This window comes from Leuresthes tenuis, unplaced genomic scaffold (genome assembly GCF_036924035.1).
Source record: "Leuresthes tenuis unplaced genomic scaffold, fLeuTen1.0.hap1 SCAF_7, whole genome shotgun sequence".
NCBI lineage: Eukaryota > Metazoa > Chordata > Actinopteri > Atheriniformes > Atherinopsidae > Leuresthes > Leuresthes tenuis.
This window is the reverse complement of record NW_027325361.1, coordinates 22,876,391-22,902,842: the sequence shown is the minus strand read 5'-3', so window position 1 is coordinate 22,902,842 and position 26,452 is coordinate 22,876,391. Positions and strand designations below refer to the sequence as shown.

General features: G+C 41.4%; 3 protein-coding genes across 18 annotated transcripts in view; 1 reads left to right on the top strand and 2 right to left on the bottom strand.

Annotated features, from left to right (window-relative positions):
- fryl (furry homolog, like) overlaps window positions 1-14,982 on the bottom strand; it is a 58,930-nt gene extending 43,948 nt beyond the window's left edge. For 7 of the 11 annotated variants that reach the window (XM_072389982.1, XM_072389984.1, XM_072389985.1 and 4 more), the window contains exon 1: window positions 3,077-3,097. Coding sequence is in view for 3 of the 11 variants with exons in the window: in XM_072389993.1 (XP_072246094.1) it covers window positions 3,077-3,142; window positions 4,984-5,212 (295 nt within the window). In the remaining 8 variants the exon portion in view is untranslated. Of the gene's footprint in view, window positions 1-3,076; window positions 3,143-4,983; window positions 5,548-14,613 lie in introns of those variants that run through there. The other 4 variants (XM_072389988.1, XM_072389989.1, XM_072389993.1 and 1 more) reach the window with 3 other exon arrangements.
- A 1,842-nt stretch (window positions 14,983-16,824) lies between these two features.
- ociad2 (OCIA domain containing 2) lies at window positions 16,825-19,597 on the bottom strand. Its single transcript, XM_072388733.1, has 6 exons — window positions 19,119-19,597; window positions 18,938-19,022; window positions 17,744-17,797; window positions 17,586-17,633; window positions 17,348-17,495; window positions 16,825-17,190 (listed from the first exon to the last, which is right to left on the bottom strand). The coding sequence occupies exons 1-6, from the start codon at window positions 19,203-19,205 to the stop codon at window positions 17,112-17,114; spliced, it is 501 nt and encodes a 166-aa protein (XP_072244834.1). The 5' UTR covers window positions 19,206-19,597; the 3' UTR covers window positions 16,825-17,111.
- Window positions 19,598-24,143: 4,546 nt separating this feature from the next.
- Window positions 24,144-26,452, top strand: part of dcun1d4 (DCN1, defective in cullin neddylation 1, domain containing 4 (S. cerevisiae)) — a 163,613-nt gene continuing 161,304 nt past the window's right edge. For 2 of the 6 annotated variants that reach the window (XM_072389977.1, XM_072389976.1), the window contains exons 1-4: window positions 24,566-24,650; window positions 25,937-26,007; window positions 26,104-26,143; window positions 26,263-26,350. In XM_072389977.1, coding sequence (XP_072246078.1) covers window positions 24,632-24,650; window positions 25,937-26,007; window positions 26,104-26,143; window positions 26,263-26,350 — 218 coding nt within the window. In that variant the 5' untranslated portion in view covers window positions 24,566-24,631. The other 4 variants (XM_072389980.1, XM_072389979.1, XM_072389978.1 and 1 more) reach the window with 4 other exon arrangements.

Sequence of the window (26,452 nt, the reverse complement as noted above, 5' to 3'; positions counted from 1 at the left end):
TAATCTAAAAATGATGGCACGATAGTGATCACAGCTCATCTGCTCTCTAAACTAACCAAAGGAGTCACAAGCATTACATCACTGCTCAGTGCAAAAGCTACCAGGCATAGTAACACATTGCATGATGCACACACACACACTGCATTAGAAGGGAAAAACGCATCCTTCTGTTTTAGTGAATGTAAAACAAAGTGAGACATGCGCACACACAGGCACACCTGACTATCTGATATCTTAATCTTGCGTTGATGCGAGTCATTTCCACCCTCTAAGGCTTAAAAACAGATCCACATGAAATCAAGTGATTTGTAGACAAGGGCAGGATTAAGTTTGTTGACAAAACCTTCTAAGGGGAAATAGCAGTGGGAAAGCTGCAGAAGACAAATGCTCTTTGTCTTCCTCGAGTTTCGTCTTTATTTCTCTCTCGCCCTCAGTCTCTCCCTCGGTCACATGTCCAGCACTACACAAGTTATGCAAAATGAGGCATAGCTCATTGCAAACAAACACAACACAAACAGATGCTTTGTCATGCCCTCGCTGGGGCTGGTCTGATGCAAACTTTCACTGTGAAAAACTGCCTTGTGACACATAAGCACGGTTTATTTGGGGCAACACTGGTTTGAAGCTTGTGGGTTTTAGAAATGTGCTTATACCATCAGAGTTAAATGACTAGGCTGACGTCGCTTTCCGTATGTGACAAAGAGAATGCCAACATATTTCATCAAAGGACAGAATTAAAGATGTGTCACTGTGCTCCTTTGGCATATCCCACAAATATTCTAATGCTGCACTTTTACCGTGCGTTATGGTTTAATCTGCAGATATAAAGGCACATGTAGCAGTAAATAAGCCTCGAGACCGATCTGGAGGGGGAAATGAAAACAGACGCAGTTGCACAATTCAACAATTAACAAGGATGTTTCAGGTATATTACAAACTAACAAAGAAAAAGCTTTATTATACATAACCAGACGTTACTGAGTTAGCTTTAACACCACCTGCAAATATATTAGAGGGAACACTGCTTACCATAATTCACTTCTTCAAAAAACATGTCACCAGAAATCGGTTTACTTTGGAATACTTTTGCACATTTGTCTCATTGATATGTAGATTTATTTCTAAATACATTTCCGAATGCCTTAAGCTTTTCCAATCAAATGTATCTATTTTTCCAACCCGTCTTAAAATATTATTGAGATATTTTCAAATTTAGCTATAAAGGCCTTTTACAACAAACAAAGCCTAGAGAACTGGGTCAGGACAACGGTAAATAGTCTGTTAACATTACGGAGTAGCAAGAGGGATCGGATCCTATCTGTAATACTGAAGAAAGATTAGATGGCAATACTGAGGCAAGCACAAAACGCTGCAAAGCAGCAACTGTAATTGGCTTAATCGTCCCTAGAAAAAGATCTGCTGTATTCACACACAGGCAAGACCAGACATCACCACCCATCTGTACTCAGAAGCTGGCTGGCTGGGTATCTGCATTCTCATATACAGCTTCTTTATCTGAACAACTTCAGGGAGACAGTGCATTTGTGAAGACAGTTTATGAAGTCAGCAAGTCCACTAAAACTGGAACAAGCTAAAGGCTGCATTGTGCCCAAAATGAACTATTAGATATGGCATTACTTTGGCTCAGCAGGAGGAATGCAGACGTGTTTAGTGTAAACCTATTGTGTTCCAATTATGTTTCAAAACAAATCCAGAGTTCATATTATGATTATCAGCAAACTAGCCAACATACAACATGCAGAGACCGTCAGGCATTGTTTTCTGTAAACCAGCTTTATTGTTTAAGGAATGCAGAAATGACATCACTTCCCTGGGAACATTAAAGCTGAGTGCTAGAACATTAGAGCTATGACAGCTGACGCAAGCTGAGGACTTCAAATAAACAACATTATAACTGACTTCCTGGAAAGGGGAGCTCACTGATCAAATAATCTTAACTAAATGCATAACCAAGGCAGGTTACAGTAGCTCCATTCATAAAAGTGGGAGCAGTGACTGACAGCGAGCCTTCCTGACTGCAGACAGAATAGAGGAGATTCTCCTCCCAGGAGCCTAAAGGGTGGAGGATGCATTTCCTGTCCTGGCCTCTCTGAAGGGCAGTGGTGGGAACAATAATCGATAAGAGCTGTAATTCAATCCCTGACCTCCCCAGTGATGCCTGAGCTTCAGAGGACACGCCATTTAGATCCATCACAGCAGTTTGAGTATGCAGCACAACTCTCCAATCGGCACAGCTCTTCACTTCCACATGCTCCTTTTATTTAGGAATCAGCCATTTCATACTTCAATGCAACAATTCTATCAAGACAGTAACCAACTTTGCACATTTAGGCCAGCCAACTCCCACGCTCTGTGGCTGTATGACTGGATAATGAGAAGTACCGTTACTCATAATAAATACACAACTGCTTGCACGAATCAGACATATTCGATTCCAGCGAGGAAACATTTCTTATGACAATGAGGAAAGCTTTTCATTTGAACTGCTATGGCCAATTTCAGCAAAGAGTCCCACATTGGGATGACAACGGCAAATCTGAATGAAAACACCTCTTAATACAGGAACAAAAAGGTCAGCTCAAAGCAGTAGCTGCTGGTCATCAGGGTTTAGCATTCACTGTGAGAGCTGGTAGGAGAAGAAGCACCTATGATGGTTCACAGCATTCACCTTCCCAGCTGTGGCACCATATTCATGACAAATAATTAGTTAAAAAACTCGAAGAATAAGTTTATCCAGTCTGTCTGCATACACACCCACGTGAACTATTCACACAAATCACATAACAGAAGCACAACCCTGCAGTCAGTCACAAGCACCAAACCCTCCTGAATCACAAACAAGAAACCTGCTGCACCCATAAGCCAAATACTGTCCCAATCAAACCCTCTCCAAAAAAACTCAGCTGTACCCAAAGCAGCTGGGAAATGTCCCTCCACGTAAAGAGAGACAAATCACAAGCATAAAAGTTCACTCTGCTCTGCAACAAGAGAGTCGTCTTCTGTTAATTCCAAATGACTGCAGGAGTCACACCACATCTTTCATTGCGTAACTCACCATCGTTACCCCTGCCACCGCCAGCATGAAGTAAAAAGGAGGCTTTTCTAACATGACGGAGCTTTCCTAATTGGGAAGAAGAAGAAAACAAGAAATATTTGAAAATAATTTGCTCAGTCAAGTCATGAGAAGAAGTTTATACGATTCCCAGCCTTCAAGCACAAGACACACAACACTTACAAGAGTCAAAGCTAAATCTATATTAACTGCAAAGCTCACATAAATGCCACACAAGCGTGAAGCCTGCTGTTATTATGGGTTATTCCTCAAAGCAAACAAGTAAGGTGAGTAAAACAGGAGAGCTGAATCACACTTTAGCCATGAGCAAACAGGGAGGCCAACGTGCTCCGACAGGTAGCACTGGTGGAAATCATCACGCCACTGCTGATGCAAACTGACATATCCTGACCTGCACACACACCTACCAAACCTTTAACTGCTCTGTCCACTCACAATGAGGGGATTAACATTGTGCTTTACAATAAAAACCAAACGTCTGAAGGAGACGAGGGTGGGTTAACTATATCTAATAGTGTTTATCTGAGAATACAAACGTGATCCGATGTTACTCTAAATTTATGATGCGTTTAAAACTGCAGGGCACACTTAGCCAGTGGAATAACTAAGAATCACAAACACACACACCACGTTGCTCCTTTCCTTTGAATGTGTCCAAAAACATTTTGATCATAAATCAGCAATTTAAGGCTGTTAAACGCTGATTCAGCGACACCACAGTATCACCTTCCAATGTCATGCCAGCAATATTACAATGTTTTTATATGATCAATTCAATCGCTCAAAACTTTTTTAAAAAGCTATGACATCATCAACATGTAGTATTGTCAACATTACATTATCACAGACGAACTGAGGTGAAGACCCAGTGGCGATAACAGGCCCCCTGCTGTGTCTCCTCACATTGTCCGAGCAAACCTAATTCAACAAAGTCCAAAAAGGCCAACAACCCCCGACGATGCGTCATACAAGAGACACGGACGTTCACTGCTGCTTCAGATGTGCCTGATGACCCTTATAAGGGTATGAGGACACATGAAGAGAATAGTGGGCATTCATTACGAGTTTTCTGGCTCTAGAACATTCAGCGGTGCCTTTACCTTTAAGAAGTGCTTCTTTAAATATACACTGTTTTGGCACACTGTCTGCAGTTCAGTACTGAGCAAGTTGCAAGAAGTGATTGAAGTTGAGCATGTTAGCTGAAAATTGCTATCAACGTGGTTAACGGGAGCAGAGAATGGTAATCATTAAATAAAAAGGGAAGGATTTTGTATATAAGCACTGCTATTAAACACAAGAGCCAGTTCATGCCAATTCAAAAGAAATAAATAATGAAAAAAGGCTACAATCTAGTCTCAACTCTATAGCTCCTTTCAACCGATGTGACAAACTAAATCTAGGTTCTTTATTATGTTGTGTCATTCTTCTCCCCCCCCCCCCAATCAAACCGAGCTTTGTCTGCGCAGATCTGTAGAAAAGTTACACCTCCTTCTATCCACTCGGAGAAGATGTAATTTAATTAACCAAGACTGTGTAGTCATGTAAAGCCAGTCAGTCGCCCTCAACTATAATGACCCATTTGCATAAATGAACACAATGCACCACATGCACCTGCGACAAAGAGATTGTTGAGCTGTGGTAGAACGTAAGAGCAGGTAATCAAACGAAGAGTACGGGTAATACAATCCTAGTGTGTAAATAGTACTGGATATCGTGCCAATGTATGTCAGCATCTGTGTAACAACTGTAGGTGGGGATGGAAAGCTTGACACACACTTAATCAAATTTGTCATGAAGCATCTAAGAAGCAGGTTATTCTTTATTTTTTTGTAGCACAGGCTAACCAAAATCTCTCCACACAACTGCAGCATTAAAATGCATTAAAGTACCTTTGAGGCGGGTTTGGTCACTGCGGGCAGGTCTGGCGGACTTCATTCCTGCATCTATTTTTATGACTGGATCTACCGGATCTTCTTCAATGGTCTGTCCCATGGCAAGCAGACCCAGTCTTTTCATGCGAAGGAGCCGAGGACCTGGCTCCTTGGATGAACTCACCCCATGTTCAACTGGTCCCTCTCCTGAGAGGACACCCGGAACAAGGCTCTTTAGAAACTCCATTTTCAACGAGGCTTTTCAGGTCTTTCACTCTGGTGAGAGCTCCAGAAGCCTGTGCCACGCCATTCTTCCACACAAACCACCTGTCTGCCTGATCTACCCCATTTACAGAAAAGTAAGCAAGAGGGTCAAGTGCCTGTGTCGAGCTGCTACCTACATGAGGCAGTCCCACATTAGCACAATGTCAGGCCCTGTATCTGTGGGCATCACCCAGACAAAAACAGACACTCTCAAAGGCTCTCTAAAGTTGTTCTGAAAGGTGTAACGGCAGCGAGCAAAAGTCACAGAGTAAGACACTCCTACGCCTCAACATTACCTGTCTGTTTACAGTGTAAAGAGAAACCAAAAAGACATAACTCTTTGTGATGTAATAGTGAGTAGGCAGGGCTATGTTGAGTGCCTGGCACTATCTGGGGTGGGACTAGAACATGTTCCACAGGAGATAACACAAACTGGGCCACCAGCCAATCATAACAGCGACGACACCAGTCACACCCTGCTGGCCCATGTTGCTCCCCAGTGGAAGAAACCAAGAGTGGAGGAGGAAGATTGACAGCCTCCATAAGAAGGAGGAAAACTTCACGAAGCTCGCTCACTTGCCAGCCTGCACTTACTGATAGCTCTTATCAAAGTCAAAATGGTGTCGATCCTTAGCATTCATACATACATACAAAATAAAAAAAAAGAAGCTTGTTGGGCTTCTTGCCACATTACACAAATGACCAGAGCACCCCTCCCTTTGCTTTCACTTCTGCTTGACTTACTAAGCATGAATGGAAACAGAATGGGAAAAGTGATGGTGTCTGTGAAACTGGATGATGACAGACTGCTGCGCTCTGCTTGGCTGCTCAGCTTGTACCTGCAGCAAACTCAAACCCTTCCAAGTATCCCTCACTGCAAACTAAGAGGCTACACTTTGCTGACTCTCGGAAAAGCTCCCTGCCTACAGACAGATATCATCCGTTAGCTGTTCAATGTTACTGAGTCCAAGAATTAATAAGCTTTCTGATCACAAACAGCCTCTCCTCAACAACAACAGAGAGCTGGAGCGCTCCACAAAATAACAATGATCACATTTCCATGAAACTTATCACACCTTTTCTGCTGCGTCATCATTTTATTCCTCAAATTAAAGCATTTGTGCCATTCCATAAAAGAAAAACAATAAGAATGCGTGAAACATAAAGTGATGCAAAAGAACCCAAACTGATTTACACACTTCCTCTGCAGTTATGAAAGCTCTTTTTGAGTTTTAGGGTCCCAACAACAACCTTGCACACAACACTAGTTCAACATTTCCTAATAAGACAAAACCAAATGTCAGCCACGTCCTGCACAAAACAGAGAAGACCCAATACAAACGTGATGCTTTTCAAGAAAGCTGAAAGTCTAATCTGTTCTTAAAAAACAATAAACAGTCACACCAGGTAGGATGGAAAGAAACAACCTCACTCACAAAAGTTAGTCATGTAAATGTTGCGGTTAGTCATTTTGTCTTAAAGCCAAATGACTGAAACTTAAAAATTTGACTGTCTGTTTATGCTTCAATGAGTACAACACTAAGGTACTCACTTAAAGACACAAGGTGAAAACTGATTTATCAAGCAAATGAAAAACCGATGAAAAGTTTTTAAAATTGAGTTAACTATTTAAGGCGAGATGCATTTACACCTGCTTGTGTAAACTATTCAATGAGCTCAGACTTATATTTATGTCCTAAGAACAATGATTCTAAGTAAAAGGAACAAAAAATTCACCGTAAAGTGTGGTCAGAATCTTATTAAAGAAGTGCTTACATCAACCTCTACAGCAGTGTTTTAAAATGTCAGCAAAATGATGTAATTATTTCACTTACAGGCCGGGTCAAAGGTCTTTTTTTTTTTTTTAAATATCACTTTAAAAAGCAGCAGTCAGTCAATTAAGCACTGCTGCTTTTTTTTTAAGGCCAAAAAAAGCTCAATTTATCCAGCTCGAACTCTTGCGTGAGTAAGTAAGTGTTTTTTTCCAATGACATTTTTCTTTGCACGACCTCTGTTGTTTAAACAGACACACATGACCCACTTGAATAATGTAATTACACTGCAGAATTACATTATGATAATCAGTTTTAAACATTTCATCAAAATTAATAGAGCCATTGTATTTTGTTCATCAGTCGGTTTAGATACTAAAATGCTCATGGAGAAGAAGCGGTGGGGCATTCCAGTTGTTTCGGTGTTGTAACCATTACCGCCCTTATCTCAGTATATATGCAAGACAGCTACATTGAGTTAATGACTTAAATATGTCTTAAGCAACAACACTGTGGAATGCGTGGGATAAAACAAACCTACATGAGATTATGTAGTTTCTCACCTTCTCTGTGGGAGATCATCGCAGCATAGATGATGCTGCGGTTCTAAAATCAGGATTTTATTAGAGCAGAGCGACAGTCTGGAAATGCTTCACACAGCTGTGATTAGAAACAGTCTAAAAGGGACTTTCATTCACATTTTCTGATGCGTTTAGCCATCTGACACAAGAAACAGAAAAATATGTGAATGAGAGCAATTTTCCTAGGGATTTGGCTACATTAGAGTACACTTTACAGAGCTTCTCAGCCCATCTGAGTCTAGCTGAGCAAATACATGCAGGAGTGATTTGATCACTGACTGCATTACTTTGTGACAGTCTGGTTTGAGAAGCTCGATTTGGTGCGATTTCAGTTGTACTAATATGTTTACATGGATTTTAAAAGTTCAATTTGGGCCAGCTACACATAATTATTTATTTTTCTTCCAGCCAAGTGAAGGTGATTTCTAAAGGAGTCAGAGAAAGGGACTGAAGTGGCAAAGATAGCCATCACTTGGTCCGAGTACCACAATGCTCAGTGGAGGCAGCTGCAGTTTGCTGAGGCCAGGTCTGTGGTGCTGTTGAGTTAGAACAATACCCCTGCAGAGGAGGCCCACATCCCAATCAGTCCAGGAATGTGGAAGAGGAAGCTCTGGGAACAATGTGCAGCGTTCCTCGTCTGTTCTGGGTCCCACCCGTTTCTGTCTTGTTCTGCTTTTAATCCAGAAAAAAAACAGGAAAACTAGTGGGCTACGGCCCAGAGAAAGATTCTGTTCTGCAGTCAGCAGAAGGGGCTGAGCTGAACACCATCAGCACTAAATCTACTACAGTCACTGTGACCAGTCTGGGAACGCATAAATCTGAACTGCAACTCCACCTCTGGCTATGAGTAAACAGTTTGAGGTTCATGTAAGGCAAGCTGAACACCAAAACTATTTTCTACTGCACTCTAGTGGTGCAAAACACCACCCACACTACCAAGCTACAACACCGCCAAAATGTAACAATATGGGTGACCTTTGGGTTACCATGGAAATGCCAACTGAATTCATGACGTTTGATTTTTAATGTCTATTTTGATTCTGATGCCAATATTAATTAAAAGAACAAAAAAGTTGGCAAAACAGACTAAAAGATACCAACTCAGAACAAATTATCTAAATGATCATGCAAAACCGTTTGTGTGAGGAAAAAAAAGCATCCAAGAAAATTTACCAGAATTAAAGATGTGGGTGGGATAAACCACTTCCTTAATTTAAGAATAGACAGAAATATCCGTCGATAAGAAGTGACAGAATACTGTGGAACTAAAGTGTTCTTAAAGGAGAAGCTGACGCAACTCTGTGGTAAACATGCCCCTGCTCTAACTTTTGAGTTTGTTTTCTCACCGAAATGAAGTTTTAAACAGCGCTGCACAGCTCCACCTGACTCACAGGCATACGTGTGAGCAATGTGAAGACGCAAAAAAGCATACCACACAGACTTTTATTTGCACTAGGCCAAGAACGGATGCATGTTAGGGTGGTTTTTATGGTAATCTTTAAATATTTACAAGTACTTATCAGAGCTATTGTTTATTTTATAGACCTAAGTTTTACAGAATTGCAGTCAGATCAGATTCGTTAACTGTAAAGAAACTAAATCTCAATATCTGCCCTAAATAACACCGCAGACCATGGTTAGGCACAGCTCTGCTCTATCAGGACACATTTATCCCTTCTGCTCTCAGCTACAACAAATCGCCTTCACTGCAGCACATGAGTTTCATTAATGAACATTGCTTCTTTGTCCATCTACTTTTGAGTTTCCAGATCAGATCACGAAACCTACAAGATAAACTGATAAAAAAGAGTTTCTCCATTTGTACAAAACACAGCATTCTCCCTTATGGAACTCGGACAAAGATCAAGCCGGCTCTGCATAGTCTTGAATGGCTGTTGTGAGGCAACCCACTGAGAGTTTGGTTGTCACTGTTAAAGAATGTCAGAATGTGACCTAACCAGACTCTGCATTAAAATCATCCACTATCCCTAGTTCAAACCTACTGACAGACAGCTCCCATCTTCCTCTGTTTTTTCTTCAACACAACACAACAATCAACTTCACAGCAGTTACAATTCCTTGCCAAATTTACTCAACCAGCCTTTAGGACCTCGTGTGGGATGATCGACCCTTTATCTTCCTTTGACATTTCCCTTCTCCTTTCCAAATACGCATTTTACATTCATAACAAAAACCTAGCAGGCGCTAGCTAACTTGACACCGCTCCATCTGTAACAGCTGCCACTATTCATCTCTGTCTGGGTGATTTTACATACTAGAGTGAAGCCAAATTTGGGGGATGCTATCACAATAATGTGATGCTAATCAGCATGGCGCATTCTACTTCTTGCTTTCATAGTTTGGGTTTATCAGTCAAGGATGATATGCACACTATTCAAACTTCTCAAAAAGACTGAGAACTCTCAACAACTCTTGATAGTTTGCACAGATATTTTCTGGTGTGCGATTTATCCGATTTTCATTCAAAAATGACTGATATCACGCTGCTGAAACACAAATGTAGAGCTTTTGCTTTGCTGTCATGTGATTGAGCCAATCAAGTCTTTTACATTACTGATAATCTCTGTGTTACTGTATCTCGACCAATTATACATCAAGCACTCATGTAGTAGGTTTACTTGAATGCATTTTTAAAAACTTTTAGTCTTTATAGAAATATTACATTGCAGAGAAACATGAGGCGTTCTTCACTGCAGCGTGGACAGTGACCAGAATACAAATGATGCAAGAGAGCAGATGCCAGGCAGAGCAGGCTAAAAACTACTTTGCCACTTTTTGAGTTGAGCAAAACAAACAGATTAACCAAATATCCTGCCCTTTCCCACAGTGATTAACTAACAGTTGGCTGTAAAACCTAAACAGCAGCACACAGTGGAACACAACCCATTCGAGAAGGCAGAGACAAACTATCACCGTCATGAAACATCGGCAAAAACAAAGCCGTTCAGTTTGGGCTCATTAGGAAAACAGTAGTGCATTAGTATAATCTGAAACAAAAGATAATATTTGTGAACAATACAGTGTATGTGAACCCAACTCATCGTGTGATTACATTTTTTAGAGTTAATAACACTTTTCTTTGGGACACTTTGCTGCAACACAAAAGAACCACAGAGTGCTGTTGGGCAGCTGAGTCTTGGTCACAGCAAAGTGACATGTCAGCCTACTGTTGGCTTCAGCCTGGTTTGCTCTGTATTGAAACAGGATTAAAACCTCCCCCTGAGCAGAGTAATAATCTGAAGATTACTGTTACATCCAAGAGGTAGTTGCATAAGCATTCAGAGCTTCCTAAACTCTTTTTCTTTCATCATTTTAGTGGCCAAAAAGTTCATTTTACAGTCAAGTACTTTAATATCTAGTCATACATCCATTGTTAGTTTCTGACTCAGTGCTAAATGCAGCATATTGTACATTTAAAAAGGGCTCGTAAACATAATCCAATTACATTACACATAAGTAAAGAGTAAGAACAGAACGCGAGAAACTTCTATAATCAAACCACAGTCACATGAAGGAAGGAAGAACAAGCCTTCAGCCACACAGCAGACAGAGAAGTTGAAGTGTGAGAACTTCCACACCAACACTGTGGGCAGATGGTGAGAACATGTCAACAAAGATAGCAATTCAAAAAATAACTAAAAACTTCATGGCCTGAAAGTCATGTCACGGTGACACACCATCACGCATACCTAATCCCACCCACTACAAACAAAACTGAAGCAAAAAAGAAAAAAATCTCAGACGCCATCACTCGCTTCTCACACTGAAAAACCTGTGAATAATACATCCGACTTCCTGTTCCAACTCAGCGACTCCAAAACACACAAAAAAAATGTGACCACAGAAAGAGGCTGAGCCAACCCAGCACACGTCCTGTGCTGTAGCAAATATCAAGTCACAAACTATGCCTGCTCTACATTCAAGTACTCATAGATGCTTGTCACTGGTAGGACGAGCCTACAGCCCATCTCCACACAGCTCCATCACTCTTCATAAAGAGTATGGTTCCCAATCTGTGTTTTTAAGGAGTTTAAACATGTAGATTCTGATGTTAGCATGTCTACACAGAAAAGCTAAAGTTCAGCAGAGTTACACTGCTCTGATCAATGTTTAACTCAACTTCATCTATTAATATCGCCCAGCAGCTTTCTGAGTCCAGTACACAGCAAGGATGCTGTAAACGGGAGGCTGATAGGCCTTCCAGGAAATGGGAGATAACTCAGACAAAGACGAGACTGTCCCGTCTTAATTCGCTCTGTTCTCGTTTCCATTCAGCCACATATCAGCTTCAAATAGTTTGCAACATTTCCATACAGTTGATATCCCCTCTTAAATTAATTACGGTCAACCGCAAGTTTAAAGAACAAACGACAAAGTGTCTAATGTATTGCACTCTTTATACTCATCTTAAAAAAATAAATTGGGCCAGATTATAGTCAGAACCAGGCAGTGTGCTAGAGTAAAATTGGACAAACGGGGGAAAGCCTATATCTGGCTTCCTCCAACACTAAATGACAGGCCTGGCCTGCTGTAATTGCTACCTCTTAAACTGAAACGTCGGTGGCTTCTTCCAACTGGGAAGGAGAGCAAAAAAACAATTTTTTTTTTCTTTTGTACGATTCTTTAGAGAACTCTCTCTCGTCTTTATCTTATTCCAACAGACAAATATAACCATAAGATGTGTGGCGGTAAAGTACTGTTAAAATGTCAGAAACACTGAAACTCAGATGAGGCCATCTTGAGGGTAAAGACGGGGTGGTTTCTTTGACGAAGGTAGACCCAAACATCAATTATGCTCCAAAGTCTCTTTCCAAAAAGCCAAAGATAATTTTGCTCAGCAGGGCTCAATTATTGGTTATTTCTGGCTAGACTCAGTCCTCACAGAGCACATCCTTCATGCCAAGTCTTCCGATGAAATAAACGAAAAGAATGCCTAACTCAGAGCAAGTAATGAAGCGTGTTAATCTACAGTGCACTGGGAAGTGACCTTTGGAAGTTAGTTTTTCATATCAGAGAGATGGTGACAAAGAGTTTGAATCCAAACCATGACACGACAATATTTAATCAAGAAACATCCCCTACAAAACTGAACCTGTTTTAATATTTAAAGACATCACTTTTAAACAGTTTATTTTAGAAGACTTCAAAAACCTTTTTAAAGACTATCCATGTGAATTTCCCACAAACAGAAAGCTGCTCAGTGTTAAGTTCTCTGAAAACACATTGAGTAAGGTGATTGCATGCAGTATTTCAGCAACCAGCAAGGCTTTAGGGCCACGTGTGTGCAATTCCTCAGCATATTTATTGTTCTGTTGCCTAATTAAGCAGTCAGCCAAGTGCAAACACACGCATGAACGCAGATCCAACTTATCAGTCTGGGTTTGGATAAGAGGTCATCTGCTATAATCAGGCCAAACTAAATGGGCAGCCTTCGAGAGGTTACATCAGGATTTTGTATGGGAGCTGCAAATATTGAACCAGGTGACCTGCTGAGCAGTCACAGGGCATGGTGGCAGGTGATTCAGGACACCAACTGACCATGATGCAGTTTCAATGTCATTTCCAGATGCCATTCCCAATTAGAAGAGAAGTTGCAGAATTGAAATAGAAGACATAACTAAAGATAATACAGCACTCATGTTAGGGGATCAACAGTATTATTACATGAAAAGTTAAAAACAACAAAAGACAACAACTCATGCTTGATTTTTGCTGTGCATTATTTTTACAGTCATAACTGAAATGCTGAGTTAACAGTTAATCCTTGCAGGGGGGCAGCTTAGAGAGAGGCCACCGTGGGGGCGTTTAGCAGGGCTTGGATTTTCCATCCCCATACTCTTCAATGTCATTAATGTCTCACCAGATTAAAGACAAATGCACTAATTCACAGGAGTTATGCCCTAGATAATCACAGATAGATGGCTATCTGCAATCAAGGGGGATTCTGTCTAGTTGGTGCATGTACAGGAGAATAAAGGACACATCTGCACTGCCATCAAAGGCTTATCCTGGCAGGGATTGGGGTGATGTCAGCCAGTTGTTATGACCAATAGCCGAGTAGGCCTGTGTCGGTGCAACCCTGCGAAGTCTTGTGCATACAAAGCTTAATCTGAAATGGAACGTTCACAAAAGCGACAACACAACACCCGAAAGATACAATCAGACAAAGTTAGAGGACAATAACTGCTCTTTTTAACTGCAAAAAAAAAAAGCATGTGTATGTTTTAACCCAACTTGTATAAATACGACAAAGTTCCTACTAGACAATTCAACACCATAGGACGAGGGTGCACACGAACCGGCTTTTCGTCAGTCATTGTGCCTCCCTCCAAATAACTGCCCATCTTCCCCTCGAGTCACACAGCAGACTGACCAGATTCCTTACAGTCTGTATCCAAGTGCCACTGACGAAATACTTTGTTTTCGCGTCCGATGCACTCCGAACGGGAGAAGACGCAGTCCTCATTGCAATGCTGGATGCAAAGCTGACAGTTCGCTCACTGTTGTGCCAGCGCACAGGAGCCACCGTGTTCGGACACGTTGCTGATGAGTCCTCTAAAACCCACTATCATCCTTTATACAGCGACCTCACACAAACAGAAAAGCTTTAACCGTTATCAATAAAAGCACCTTGAAAAACACTGGCTTAAATATGTGTGCGTGGTTGTTTTTAGTGTTCCGCGTACGCATACTAAACAAGTTTGTTAATAATTTTGTCCCCTGACACTTTGTTTTTACAAGCGGAGCAAGAATATAACCAAACGAGAAGTCGCTGTGTTAAAAGTGGCTTGCGTACAGTGGAGTAAGGTTCATGATAGCCTCAGTTAGCAGCTAGCCTGGTGTTAAATGTATTGAAGAAACTGCTAATGTTGAGCAAGAGGCTAGCTGACCAGCCAGTTGTAAACGTCAAAGTAACGTTCAATGTACTAATAATATTCCAATATCAACTGCCGAGCTAGCTACCAGACAGCGACAAGACAAATGACAACAGGAATGTAAACGGTACTTACCATTGATCTTGCAAGGTTGGTAGGAAGGCGATTAACTCACACTAGCAGAAAAACCAAACTCCTTCTTTAGCATGCTACACGGCAGCCAATTCTGGTATCACAGTTGGAAAGCCAACGTTAAACTCAACGACAAAGTTAAAATCGAAACTTGGCGTAAGACAACCTTAACTACATTCGATACCAAACACTGTGTCCTCATTTACTCCTGTATGTGTAATGCTGACCTATCTCACAACTTTTACTTCTTCTCCCTGTAGTTGAGCTAGGTCGCTAGCTTGCAGACGTTCTTTTCATTTGCCGAACAAGCTTCTACGTCCTGGCCCTCCTCCATTGGAAGGATTTACGTAGCGGTGTGATTTTTTTTTTCGCAGTCTGTGACGGCGTTGGAATAGGTCCACTGTCAGAGCAGACGGCCATCTGTTTGTCCCTCCTTCTTTATCGTGACTGGCTGTAATAGTGTACGCCTGCATGGAATACGTTTTTCTATTTGCTAACATACCTGACAATCTTAAGAAAACGAGTTGCTGATTGGATGGCGTCTTTTGGAGGCTGGTATTCGCGCGAGTCTACTTTTATGGCAACCGGCGTACGCCGTAATTTGTCGCGACGGGCGGGAACACTGAGGAGACGCAGAAACCAATGAAAGTGAGGTATTTAAGAATAGTTCTAAAATAATTGCGAAAAAGAGGTGAGAAAGCTTGTCCGTTTAATTAAAAAATGCAATTTACAACTCACATCTAAGTTAATATCAGAGCTATCCTTAATTATGAACAGAAAATACATTTTTATAAGGAGTTACTGTAAAAGTAATGAAGAGTCCCCACCATATTCCAGTAATTATAATTGCAGCTTTCATACAATTGTACAAATAATTTAGCCTTTGTTTGTATGTGTTAAAGAATTACAGTATATCTTCTTATAACTACAAAAAACACTTAGGGAGGATTGCATCACAGTTATTTGAAATTAAATCAGCTAATGAGTACACATTGCATGGCAAATTCTAATTGAAAACATATCCCATTGTACAGATAGATCTAATGTAAAGTGATTTATCTTGGTTTACAAAATATAGAGCTTCAAATACAACCTCATATGAACATCAGCATATGACATGTTATGATGTGTCATTATGAATCTAACAAAAAAACGAGCCAAAATGTAGCAGTGTGTGGAAAAACTATGTATTCCTTCACACATATGGCTTGTTCAGTCTTGTAATGCTAATGTATTAGATCTAAAGCAGATATAAGAGGTTCTCTCTATCAAACAATACATTATTAAAAAGAAAAAGACAAGTTCAAAGTAATTTAGAGTGTCTTCTGTTTTATTAGGACTGAGCACTGTCTTGGCTTTGAAAATAAGCTGTGATATTGTCAAATCTTTTCTAGATCCGGGCACCAAAGCTATCCTTGTTGTAAAATCTCAGTTCAAGCATTAGTGGATGTTTCTTTTGCACGCAGCAACTACACCGTAAAGGTCCTGTGGAGTCATCTTTAAATACTCTAACTGAAGCACAGATTCAGACTGTTCAAAGAATTATAGCGCCGTGAAAAAACAGGAGAGAAAAGTGTGGTACAGGCTATTCACTCTAAACAGCGATCAAAATATCACTGAACTGAATCGATCTCCTTCAGATCTGTCTCCTGGCATTCAGGTATTTATATCTAAAAAAAGACCAAGAAATCCCCGTATTAAGAGGTTGGCGAGCAGCTCAGTTTCAGAGCCCTCTTAGTAGTGTAAGAAAAAAAAAAAAGAAAATCTGATGACCTCACAGGTCTCAGTCCTGGCCACCCGTGTCCTCAGGGGATTGGTTATAAATGACAAACACTGTTTGTTGAGATTCAAAATACATTCCCCATCAGTTTCTGGGCTCTCCAGATGTGGACGGATTTTCTTGTAGGATTAAAATGCAAAAATATTAAATGATGGAGTTGCATTTTGTTTAGCATGTATCAAATCTCAAAGGTTTTTTTTCTTTTGGCCGTGTAGTACCTGATGCAGCTTGTGGTAAACAAATGTTCCTCCAAGTCCTCCCTCCACCTCAGATATTATTTGGTTGAGGTCCATGCCCACATGTTGGGTATGTAAAGAAATGCATGCATAAATATATGATGAAGCATAAAAACTGCTGAGTTTTCAAGACTCACAAAGTTGAAAGTATTAAAGATACATTGATTTTGGTTTTTGCCCGCTTGTTTTAAATCTTAGACGATACTGTTTCTGTTTACTTGTTGATAATTAAGCCAAATAATCTCTGCTTTGTCCTGCTGCTGCACACCTTGTAAGAGACTTTGTACTTTTGTACATATAGTTGTATTCATTCAGATAAAACTGGAAACGCCATCTTTACTGACTGATTGATTTGATTGTTGCTCCCCCTAGTGGATATTTGATGAAATGTGAGACTTACAAAACATTTAAGCATTGTTTATGGCTTTTAATAAAAGGAAATAGTGTGACTAATAGATCCATGCTGACAGTGGCTCCCTCCGTGTTTACGATGAGGCTGAAGCTTGTTCAGCGGGTGCAGCTTGAGCTTTTTTCTTGCATTCTTCGCAGACATGATGGCAAGATCTGTAGAGATAATGACAGTAGTCATCCAAAGGGTGTTAAAAAAAAAAAAGGTTTCTAGAAAGAACGGCAGGCTGTGATGTGGCAGCTTTAATAACAATTTTAATTTCCATTGACCAGAAATGGTGCAGTAGTCTGATTTGTGTTGTGTTTTTCCCACCTGTGTCCAGGACGGTCATGACCTGGGTGACCTTTCCTGGACCAGGGTCCAAATCCTGGTCCATCCTTAATACCCAGCTCCTGAAACCTGTTTCGGCAAGTTCCAACGTAGGAAGCTTTTCCCACTGCAAACCCAAGAAGCCCCGCAACTAGAGAAAGAAAAGGTTGTTGTCAGGGATCTTTTTTTTTTTCTAATCAAGCATTACATCTTACTAACTGACAAATAAAAAGGCATAAACCTGCTAGTTTAGGAAAGGGACCAAATCTCTTTGATGACTTCCAAACACCTGTATGTGAAGACAAAAACACGAGCTTCGATTAATTGTGATAATTGCAGAAAAGGTTGCTTTACTTGTTATTTTGACACAGTAGAAGAATGGGGACTGGAAGTCTTTACCATTGTAGATGAGACCCCCGGTGACAGCCATGCTACCCAGAGAGAAAGGAAGAGCTAAGTGTAGAAATTAGACAAATGGTGGTCAGCGGCCGATCAAAGCAACCGTAACAGACAAGAAATGTAATGTTATAGAATCTGAATGAAGTTACATTGGTTGCTGAACTTTCTGTCAAACCACAGCAAATAGATTAGATCAGAGATAAACAAACCTGATCATTCACTGCAAAAATTCAAGCCGCTGCAAAACAACAGGTGGGCGGACAAAGAAAAGATTTCAGTTTTTGTCTAATTGACTGAACCATTCCGTATCTGTCTTTCATTGATCACCCCTTGATTTACCTTGAGTTCAGTTAGACTAAACTTTGAGCCACAAACTCACAAGATTCAACTGTCTCCGTCTAATTTAAACGCAACTGGACCGATGCAGGAAGTGCTGATTGCCATCGTCTTGTGTTTACATAACTGCGTGATGAGAGAACGTGAACAGCTGCTGCGGCTGGCTGGTCGTGAGTAGAAGGATAGAGATTATAAAGTGTTGTCAAATAAAACACGGATCATTTGAAGTTTGCGGACTCCTAATCACTGTCGAGTTTCCCCTTCGTCCATTTTGTACGAAGCTTTCAATTTGGTACCTGTAGTGATTCTTATCTTAAAGTGGCATTCAAGCCGTATGGGTGTGCATACCTGGCGTATTCCTAAATCCCTTGTTAGTTTTGTCACTCTTGTTGGAGTAGTTCTTTTGTGAGGTGTTTGGGGTTTGGAGCAGCTATGGACACACCCCGCCACACTCAACCCAACCTTCACCTGAAACACAGGTCCATTCAGCCAGTGCTCAGCAGTTTTAATGTTTCACTGAATTGACTCAAATCAATCAATGGACTGAAAAACGTTGACAGACTCGAGCTAAGCAAAGATAGATAAGTGGGTCCACATATGGGAGCTTTTTCTTGGGGCCCCACACCAAATTCCACGAGGAAAATAAACACGTTTAAGTAAACTAGGAAGTTGACGGATGAGTTCTACCCCACTGCTTCTGCTTAGCACACGTTAAAAGATGTACACCACGCTCCGGTCTCTCACCTGGAACCGCATGACACATTTGTTGGCTTTTTAAGTCGCTCCAATAACAAAACGTCCATTTCACGGAGAAATGATATGGATGTTTGCTGAATGAAGGAATCTAAAAGAGATTACCTCTGTACCAGAAGCTCTCCTCTTGGCACTCTTTCCAAACCCTTCTCACATCTTCTCTGTGAACGTGAGCATCACTCAGGGGGCACTGGAAGACACACGGGACACGTTAGGCAGAACTTCTTCCCCATGGTTGCACACGGGGGCCCACGCAGTGCAGAGGAAATCATTTGTTATATCTCACCTTCCAGCCCGCTTTCACCGCAGCAGAATCAGGAGCAGCAGCTTCCTCAGTCTTAACTGCAGTTTGCCCACTTGTTTCAGCGCTCATGATGCAGAGGTTTCCAGTGGTCGTTTCTGGAGTTGTACTGCACAGCTTCTTCAACTGCTGTACTTCCCCTCTCACAATGCCTCAAATGCAACTGGCTGCAATTGCGCCTCCCTGAAGTACTTTTTAAACTCCACCCACTTGAGGAAATGCACTACAACCACCATCCATTTAGGGTAATATAATATAAATAAAGCACTGGCTATAAGTCAGCATAGAATGGTAGCGGAACACTCCACTGTGATAATGCAGGTATATATTGCACAATTTGTCACATGAAATGAAGGACACTCATTCTAGCGTGGTATGTTCCAGATAAGGTTAACCTCTGTACATCAATCTCCACCTTTCAGTGGAGTATAACACACCTTTGCTGGCGGTACTTTTTGTTTTACTTACATGCGCAAAAAAAGCAAGTTTAAAATGGTGTTGAATAAAAGGGATCAGTGTTTCTGGTTTAAAAAGGCTTGGTGGTATTTAGATGATTTTCATGCTTTGAGTAGGATATGAAACAATTGGCAGCCGAAGCTCACCAAGCTAATTATTCATCACCACTGGCATTCTGGTTAACTTAAAGTTTCCCATATTTGCCTGAAATCTGAAAAAGGTTTTCTATGATATCACTGAAAGAAAATATCGTCCGATCCAAACATGAGTGGAGCTTTACTGAAAGTATGTTGTGGTGAATCTGAAGACACATACAGTCAATGTAAAAAGCAAGAACACCCTCTTTCAATTTTAAGGTTTTATGAATCAGAAACAGTTTTATTGCCATGAAGGTTTACACATACAAGGAATATGTTGAGGTGTGCCGGTGCTTTGTTTTCCGAAAAGTTGAATAAAAAACAATAAATAAGGACAGTGAGTAAAAGCGGAAGTGAAACAATGGAATAAGTATGTGCAGGTATTGTGTAGACAGTCCGTGGAGTACACATGAATGTAATGTGCAGAGGGTGGTGGGGGTGGGGGGTCAGTGTCAGTGGGGGTCTCTGGTCTTGTATATGAGGTCAGCTGCAGAAGGGAAGAAACTGTTCTTGTGGCGTGAGGTTTTGGTCTCGATGGACCACAGCCTTCTACCAGAGGGGAGTGGGTCGAATAGTTTGTGTCCGGGATGGGAGGGGTCAGCTGCAATCATGCCTGCACGCCTCAGGGTCCACTGTGTGTGTGTGTGTGTGTGTGTGTGTGTATGGATATAAGAAAAAGAAATCTGCTCATTACCAGGTCTTAAAATGAGGTAAATACAACCTCGGATGAAAGACAACAGAAGGCATATCATTTTCACTATCTATTGAAGTGAGTCAAATGAGACATCATCAGTGATCTCAGCGAAGCAATTGTCTTTGCACATCAGTCTGTTGGTTATAGGACCTTTTCCAAATGACTTGCAGTCCATCATTCTAGTGGAAAACATTTAAGACAGCTGTCAGTCTTCTCAGGAGTGGATGTCCCGGTAAGTTCACTCCACGATCAGACTGCATGTTAAATGTTAAAGTTTGTGACAGAACAATTAGAAAAAGAATGGCTTGTTTGGAAGGGTTGCAGGAGAAAGCCTCTCCTCTCTAAGAAGAACATGGCAGCACAGCTTAGAGTTGCCACACTGTATGTGAATAAAGCAAAACAGACGAGACCAAAGTGGAGATGTTGGGTCATAACGCACAGCACCACACAGCATATCAGCACAAACACTTCATAACAACTGTACAGCACAATGGTGTGGTGGGGATTATTTGGGCTGGTTTTGCAGCCACAGGACCTGGTAGACTTGCACCGAGTCCACCATGAACTCCTCTGTGTATCAGAGTATTCTAGAGTCAGATGTGAGGCCCATCTGTCCGACAGCTAAGGTGTGGTTTAGCAACAGGAAAATGATCCCAGTCGAAGCAGCAAATCTCCAACAGAATGTCTGAAAAAGAAAATAATGGAGGTGTTGCAGTGGTCCAGTCAAAGTCCAGACCTCAACCCGAGTGAAATGCTGCGGTGGGACCTACAGAGAGCTGCAAACTTCAGTAAAATGAAGTTGTAAGGGAGAGTGGGCCAAAATTCCTGCACAATGATGTGAGCGACTAATAACGTCACACAGAAACTATTACTCCAATTTATACCACTGTATGTACTGCTAAACATGGCTCTACTAGCTACTAAATCGTGGAGTTTACATAGTTTTTCCACATACTTCTTCGGCATTCTGGCTTAGTTTTTGTTAAATGAATAATAACTGTGAGTGAATGCTGTGAGTGCTAGTTAATCTGAGGTTGTTTCTTCCTCATTGAAAGACCCAATGATAAGGATCAGATTAGTTTTTTGAATCATGCCCTCGTATATAAGACCTTAGAATTGAAACGAAGTGTACTTACTTTACACCATGACTGTATAGCAAAGTTTATTCAGCAGAGCACCTTGCAGTGGAATCACAACAGCCACCACATGTTTCCATTCACACATGAGGACCGTGTAGTCTTTGCAACATTATTACACAAGAATCACTCAATACTAAAGGCGCCGGACCAAACCTGTCTTTCAACTTGGCCTACATTTGGATCTCCCTTACCCACCTTTTTGGGACAAAGTTGCCGTGTGTTAGCAAGATATGTTCACATACATACAGAGATAGATAGATAAACACCCAACCTCCACAGTTATACAAGTCACTAGTGGAGTCAGGTTAAAGTCCCCACCACGAATAATAAAATACCCACACACTCTACACTATCGTGGCTGGTAAATATGTCACTTCATTAGCGGCACACCCCTCTTTGTCAAAGGTCAGGGATTGGTTTTCTCTGAGGTCACAGTTACAGTCCCTGATCATTAGGATTTAAACCAAAGAATGATTTCAAAATTTCAATAAAGATGCAGCGATATAAGCTTCCTTCATACTGACAGGTGTTTACTGTCTTTACGAAAAGACCTTTCAAGTGGATTTATTACCGATCAAATGTCAAACTCAGAATCAAGAGAGCAGTTCATAATTCCAAAGTGTTTTTTTACGCTCCATGAACGGCACAGTTGAATATTGTTACAGAAAAAAGGAGTTTGCATAAAAAAGAAACAACAAGCCATTGTGAAAAATCTATCTTTTATTATGTTAAGAATTGTGTAGTACATCTTTAGGAGTTTTATTAAAACAGTACAAAGGTTGAGAAGGAGCATAAGCCTGAATGACTGAGTTGAGACAGCTCGGTGTAGACCCCACAGTCACTTCATAGGCAGCATCCATGACTAAACTTTAATTGGTAGCCAGTGGAGTTCAATGAGTAATAGAGTGGCATCAGGCCTATTTGGTTGATCAAACAGTATACGCACTGAACCATTTGTAGTGGTTTCACTGTGCAAGCAGGAAGACCTTTTAGAAGAGCATTGTGGTCGTTGGGGCGAGACATAACCATATCCTCTACCAAGAGCTGGGTTGCATACGGAGTCAGATGTGGCCTGATTTTTCTTATGCTGTACAGTGCAGAGCCACACCATCGAGAGACAGATGCAACATCGTGAGAGAGCGACTGAAGGCCATCAATACTGAAAACCAGGTTTGTGTCAAAGTTTGTAGGAGAGGTAGTCAAAGAGGCAGTTTTTATGTTGACGTGTTGAATGGAATGATTGACTGGGATGACAAAGAGCTCAATCTTAGAGATGTTTAACTGAAGGTGGCGTTCCTTCTTACGTGGATATATCAGAGAGACAAGCTGAAATTATTTTCTGAAATCTTAGGGTAATCTGGTGGGAATGACTGGTGCGGTTGGACATCATGTGTATTGTAGTAAAATGAGAAGCCAAGTGTACGGTTGTCCATTAATTTATGAACAAAAAAACCCAAATTAAATCTCTGGTCAATTTATATTTGTGGTCATGAAAGTTATGTAACATCGACATAACATAAAAAGAATTAGATTACAAAAATCAGTAGGCTGGATTAATGAGAGTGAGTTTGACACTCAGCAACCATGAGGGAGATGTAGAGCGACAACAAGTGTTATATATATTGTTTGGAAGTTCGTCGGACTATTTCAATAGCTGTCGGAGATCTTGAACATGCTGGATAGACAACAGTTTTAACTCAATGGACCGTTCATGAACTTCACACGGCTGTGCAGGGCAGTTTGCATGCTGGTTCTCTTGAGCTCATTGGCCGGCCGGCGCCGGGAAATATCCCGGTCGTCCGATGGCCACTGGGTCCCAGTACTGAGCTTTGAGGCACCACGAAATGGTGTTTTTTTTCCATTTTTCTACAGTTCTGTTTTATTGTACTTTTTGTTTCTTAATGTGTCAAATAATTTCTGCAGGTGACGGGTGTGGATGGTAGATGGGTCAGTTTCACAGTCATTTACTACAAACTGCACTGGGGTAATACAAGAAAGTGATTTAGCAGTGATTAACTGTCTTTTTTTTATATGAGCAAAGCCTTCCTTGAAGATGACATCATCCAGATGACAGCTCATGTTGCTCCAAAACCTATAAATCTATATGAATCCAATCCAATCTTCAGATATGTACAAGCCACCCAAGTCATGTCCAGTAATGCACGCCCATACCATTAATGACGAGTAAAGTCGCTAATTCTGGAGCCACCCCAACAGGTAGCTTCCTTAGCTCCAACTAGAAGTTAAACAGACATGCACCATGAATTTCAACGAATCATTCAACGGCTGGTGTTTAAAAAAAGGCTGGTCAGAATATCGACACTCAAGTCACAAATGCTGTAAAGTTTACCAGTGACCGGTCCACTTACAAAAAGTCACATGAATCACCTCACTGTTATTGCCTTGAAAAAAACAACTACTTCGGGAACCGGACTGTAGTTCCATTTGTAGCCGTTCGTTTAGGCTCATACGTAGGGTTTAAAGTCACGTGACGCCGGGCCCATTGTTGCTAAACATACAGTAACTGAAGCATCGTTTGCGGCAGGACCTTCTCTGACATCGTGGACTTCTGCCGATCACAAACGATAGACTGCCACCAACAGGTAACGACGCAGGGTCAGTGAGGGTTACGGTTATCAACTTAATACGCCATTGCTTTTCATTAGTAAAATGAAAAAGTACTAAGTGAACTGTCACTTCATACCGCCTGTGTAGATATTAAACGGACCCATTCAGCAATAATATTGGTAGGTCCGTTTATGACAAAAACGGCCAATCAGGTTTCATCGTGGGCTGGTTTCAGGCTTGCACGAGGAAATTCCAGTGATTGACGCACTCACAAGTGCGCCCTGTTTGGAAGCTCTGACCAATCACATTCATGTAGGGGAGGAGTCTATTTAGTATTTCCTCCTTCTTGTGACATGACAATTTATTCAGCCAATCACAGAAAGTAAAGGCGGAGCTCAAGCAAGCTGACTTTCAATCAACGTTTGCGGGCGTGTTTTACGTTAACAAGACCCGCCTATTGGCCGGTCTGCGGACTTCCCACAGACAGTTGTATGTTTCATAAAAATGCACTCTGATGCGGCAAGTAAGTAGTAACGTTACAGACGCTTTTCTGCATCAACTTGTGACCTTTCTCGGGTTGTGAAGCGTGTGTCAGAGAGACACAAACTAACGAATTGGGTTTCTACGTCCGCTTTTGTCCCGTGGCTCAGTGGGGTTTGATGAGAACGCATGAATCCCGTGTTATTTGCTGGTCTCTTTGTATTTGCCAGTGCTGTCTTGGGCGACAACAAAGGGAAAATAGCTAGTATAATTTCACTTGTTTTGGATATTTAGGATGTTTTTCAAGACACGGGAGGTTAGCTTAACTTATCTTTTCATGTTGGGGTAGCAGTGATCGGTAAATACCGCCGACGTTACTTTAATTTAGAAGGTTTTCGATGGTAATCGGTGGGTTGTGCTGGCTATATTCACCATTATTGCTGGTGTTCAGGACGTTTCAGTTAAAACTTGAGATCGACGTAATACCAGTGTTACACGGACAATTTTGCTGGTCAACTGCGGACTGTTACAGAGGATGAAAATTGTGACGCAGTTGTGTAAAAAATGTTTCGTTGCCCGTTGCAGCAGTGCTGTCTGGTTCTGCGCCACTCTCCTCAGCTACTGCAAAACGTCTGTGCAACGCTACTGTGCCATTAGCCGTATCATTTTACATTTATTAATCAATGTAAAAACGTATTCAGTCAGTTAGGCTAAAATGTAGGGGGTAGAGGAGTCTGAAAGAAGTAGTTGTTTTGCAAAGGCCTGGGAAATGTAGTTCGGTACGCAAAGCTTAGCACAACTTCTAATGGCCTCTTTAACTCGGAAGGACTACATAACCCATAAGTCCAACTCTCTTGATACTTTGTAAACTCTGTGCAAGTTGCGCGTCTGCACTGCTATTTTAGGTATGCAGCTAGTGCTATGTGCTCGCCAGTGTGTTTTTGGCGTTTGTCAGGAATTGCCTCCTTGAAATTAATTGAAATCAGAGGAGTTTGATTGCAGTTACGATCTGGAATGCACAGAAGACACTTGGGGACAAGGTAGCTTGTGTGATCGAATATTTCCAGTTTCCATGTCTTTGCAGGAGTGCAGGGTGTCACTCCGTCATTCGTGTGAGACATTTTCTGCCATTTAATCAAACGTCAACATGATCTGGAAAACACGTGAGAATGTCATCTGCACCGTCCAGTCTGTGTTAAGAACCGATCAAAGTGTTCAGGTTTTTGTGATGTCACCCTCTCGTACCCTTGCATTGATAGCAGCATAGGGTCGTGTGTCACGCCTCGGTTTGCGTTTCTCATGTTGTCTTTAATCTGTTTGTTGAAATAGATTTTCAGCTGAATTCCCATTTGACTACATTGGCCAGCATCCACAAGATTCACCACACCTTGCACAGGCTGGTAAATATATGTGATCAGCGTTGTGTATTTTACTTTAGATGTGTGTTGGTGTGCAGGGAAATTTTGGGTCATTCTCACAACCATCTGTTTTGGTAGAACCTGACAGAAGAAGTTGGACAGGATAGCCACCCATCAGGTAGGTTGTTACCAGGGCAGTCATGTATTGCCTTACAGGCAGTCCAAAATTGTTTTGCTATTGGCATATTTTTTTGTATTCCTGATATGCGTCCTCGCTCTTTTCACTTTCCGTCCCAGCTTGCTGCTCTAGAGCCATGCCGCCTAGGAAAAAGAGGAGACCCTCTGCTGGAGACGACATGTCGGCCAAGAAGAGTCGCCAGGACAGGTGAGAAGTCTCATTGTTGAAGAGTCCTTGAGTGTAGTTTTCAGCTTCTGCTTGATCCCTTTTATTTTTGTGGCTTCTGGAAATAAAGACGTGCACAAAGAA

Excerpts from the sequence above, each read along its gene's own strand:
- ociad2 (XM_072388733.1), bottom strand. The coding sequence starts at position 19,205 with ATGAGCGCTGAAACAAGTGGGCAAACTGCAGTTAAGACTGAGGAAGCT. Across the intron at positions 17,496-17,585 it reads TCCCTTTCCTAAACTAGCAG|TTGCGGGGCTTCTTGGGTTT; the intron begins GTTTATGCCTTT and ends TTCTTTCTCTAG. Across the intron at positions 17,191-17,347 it reads CATGACCGTCCTGGACACAG|ATCTTGCCATCATGTCTGCG; the intron begins GTGGGAAAAACA and ends TTATCTCTACAG.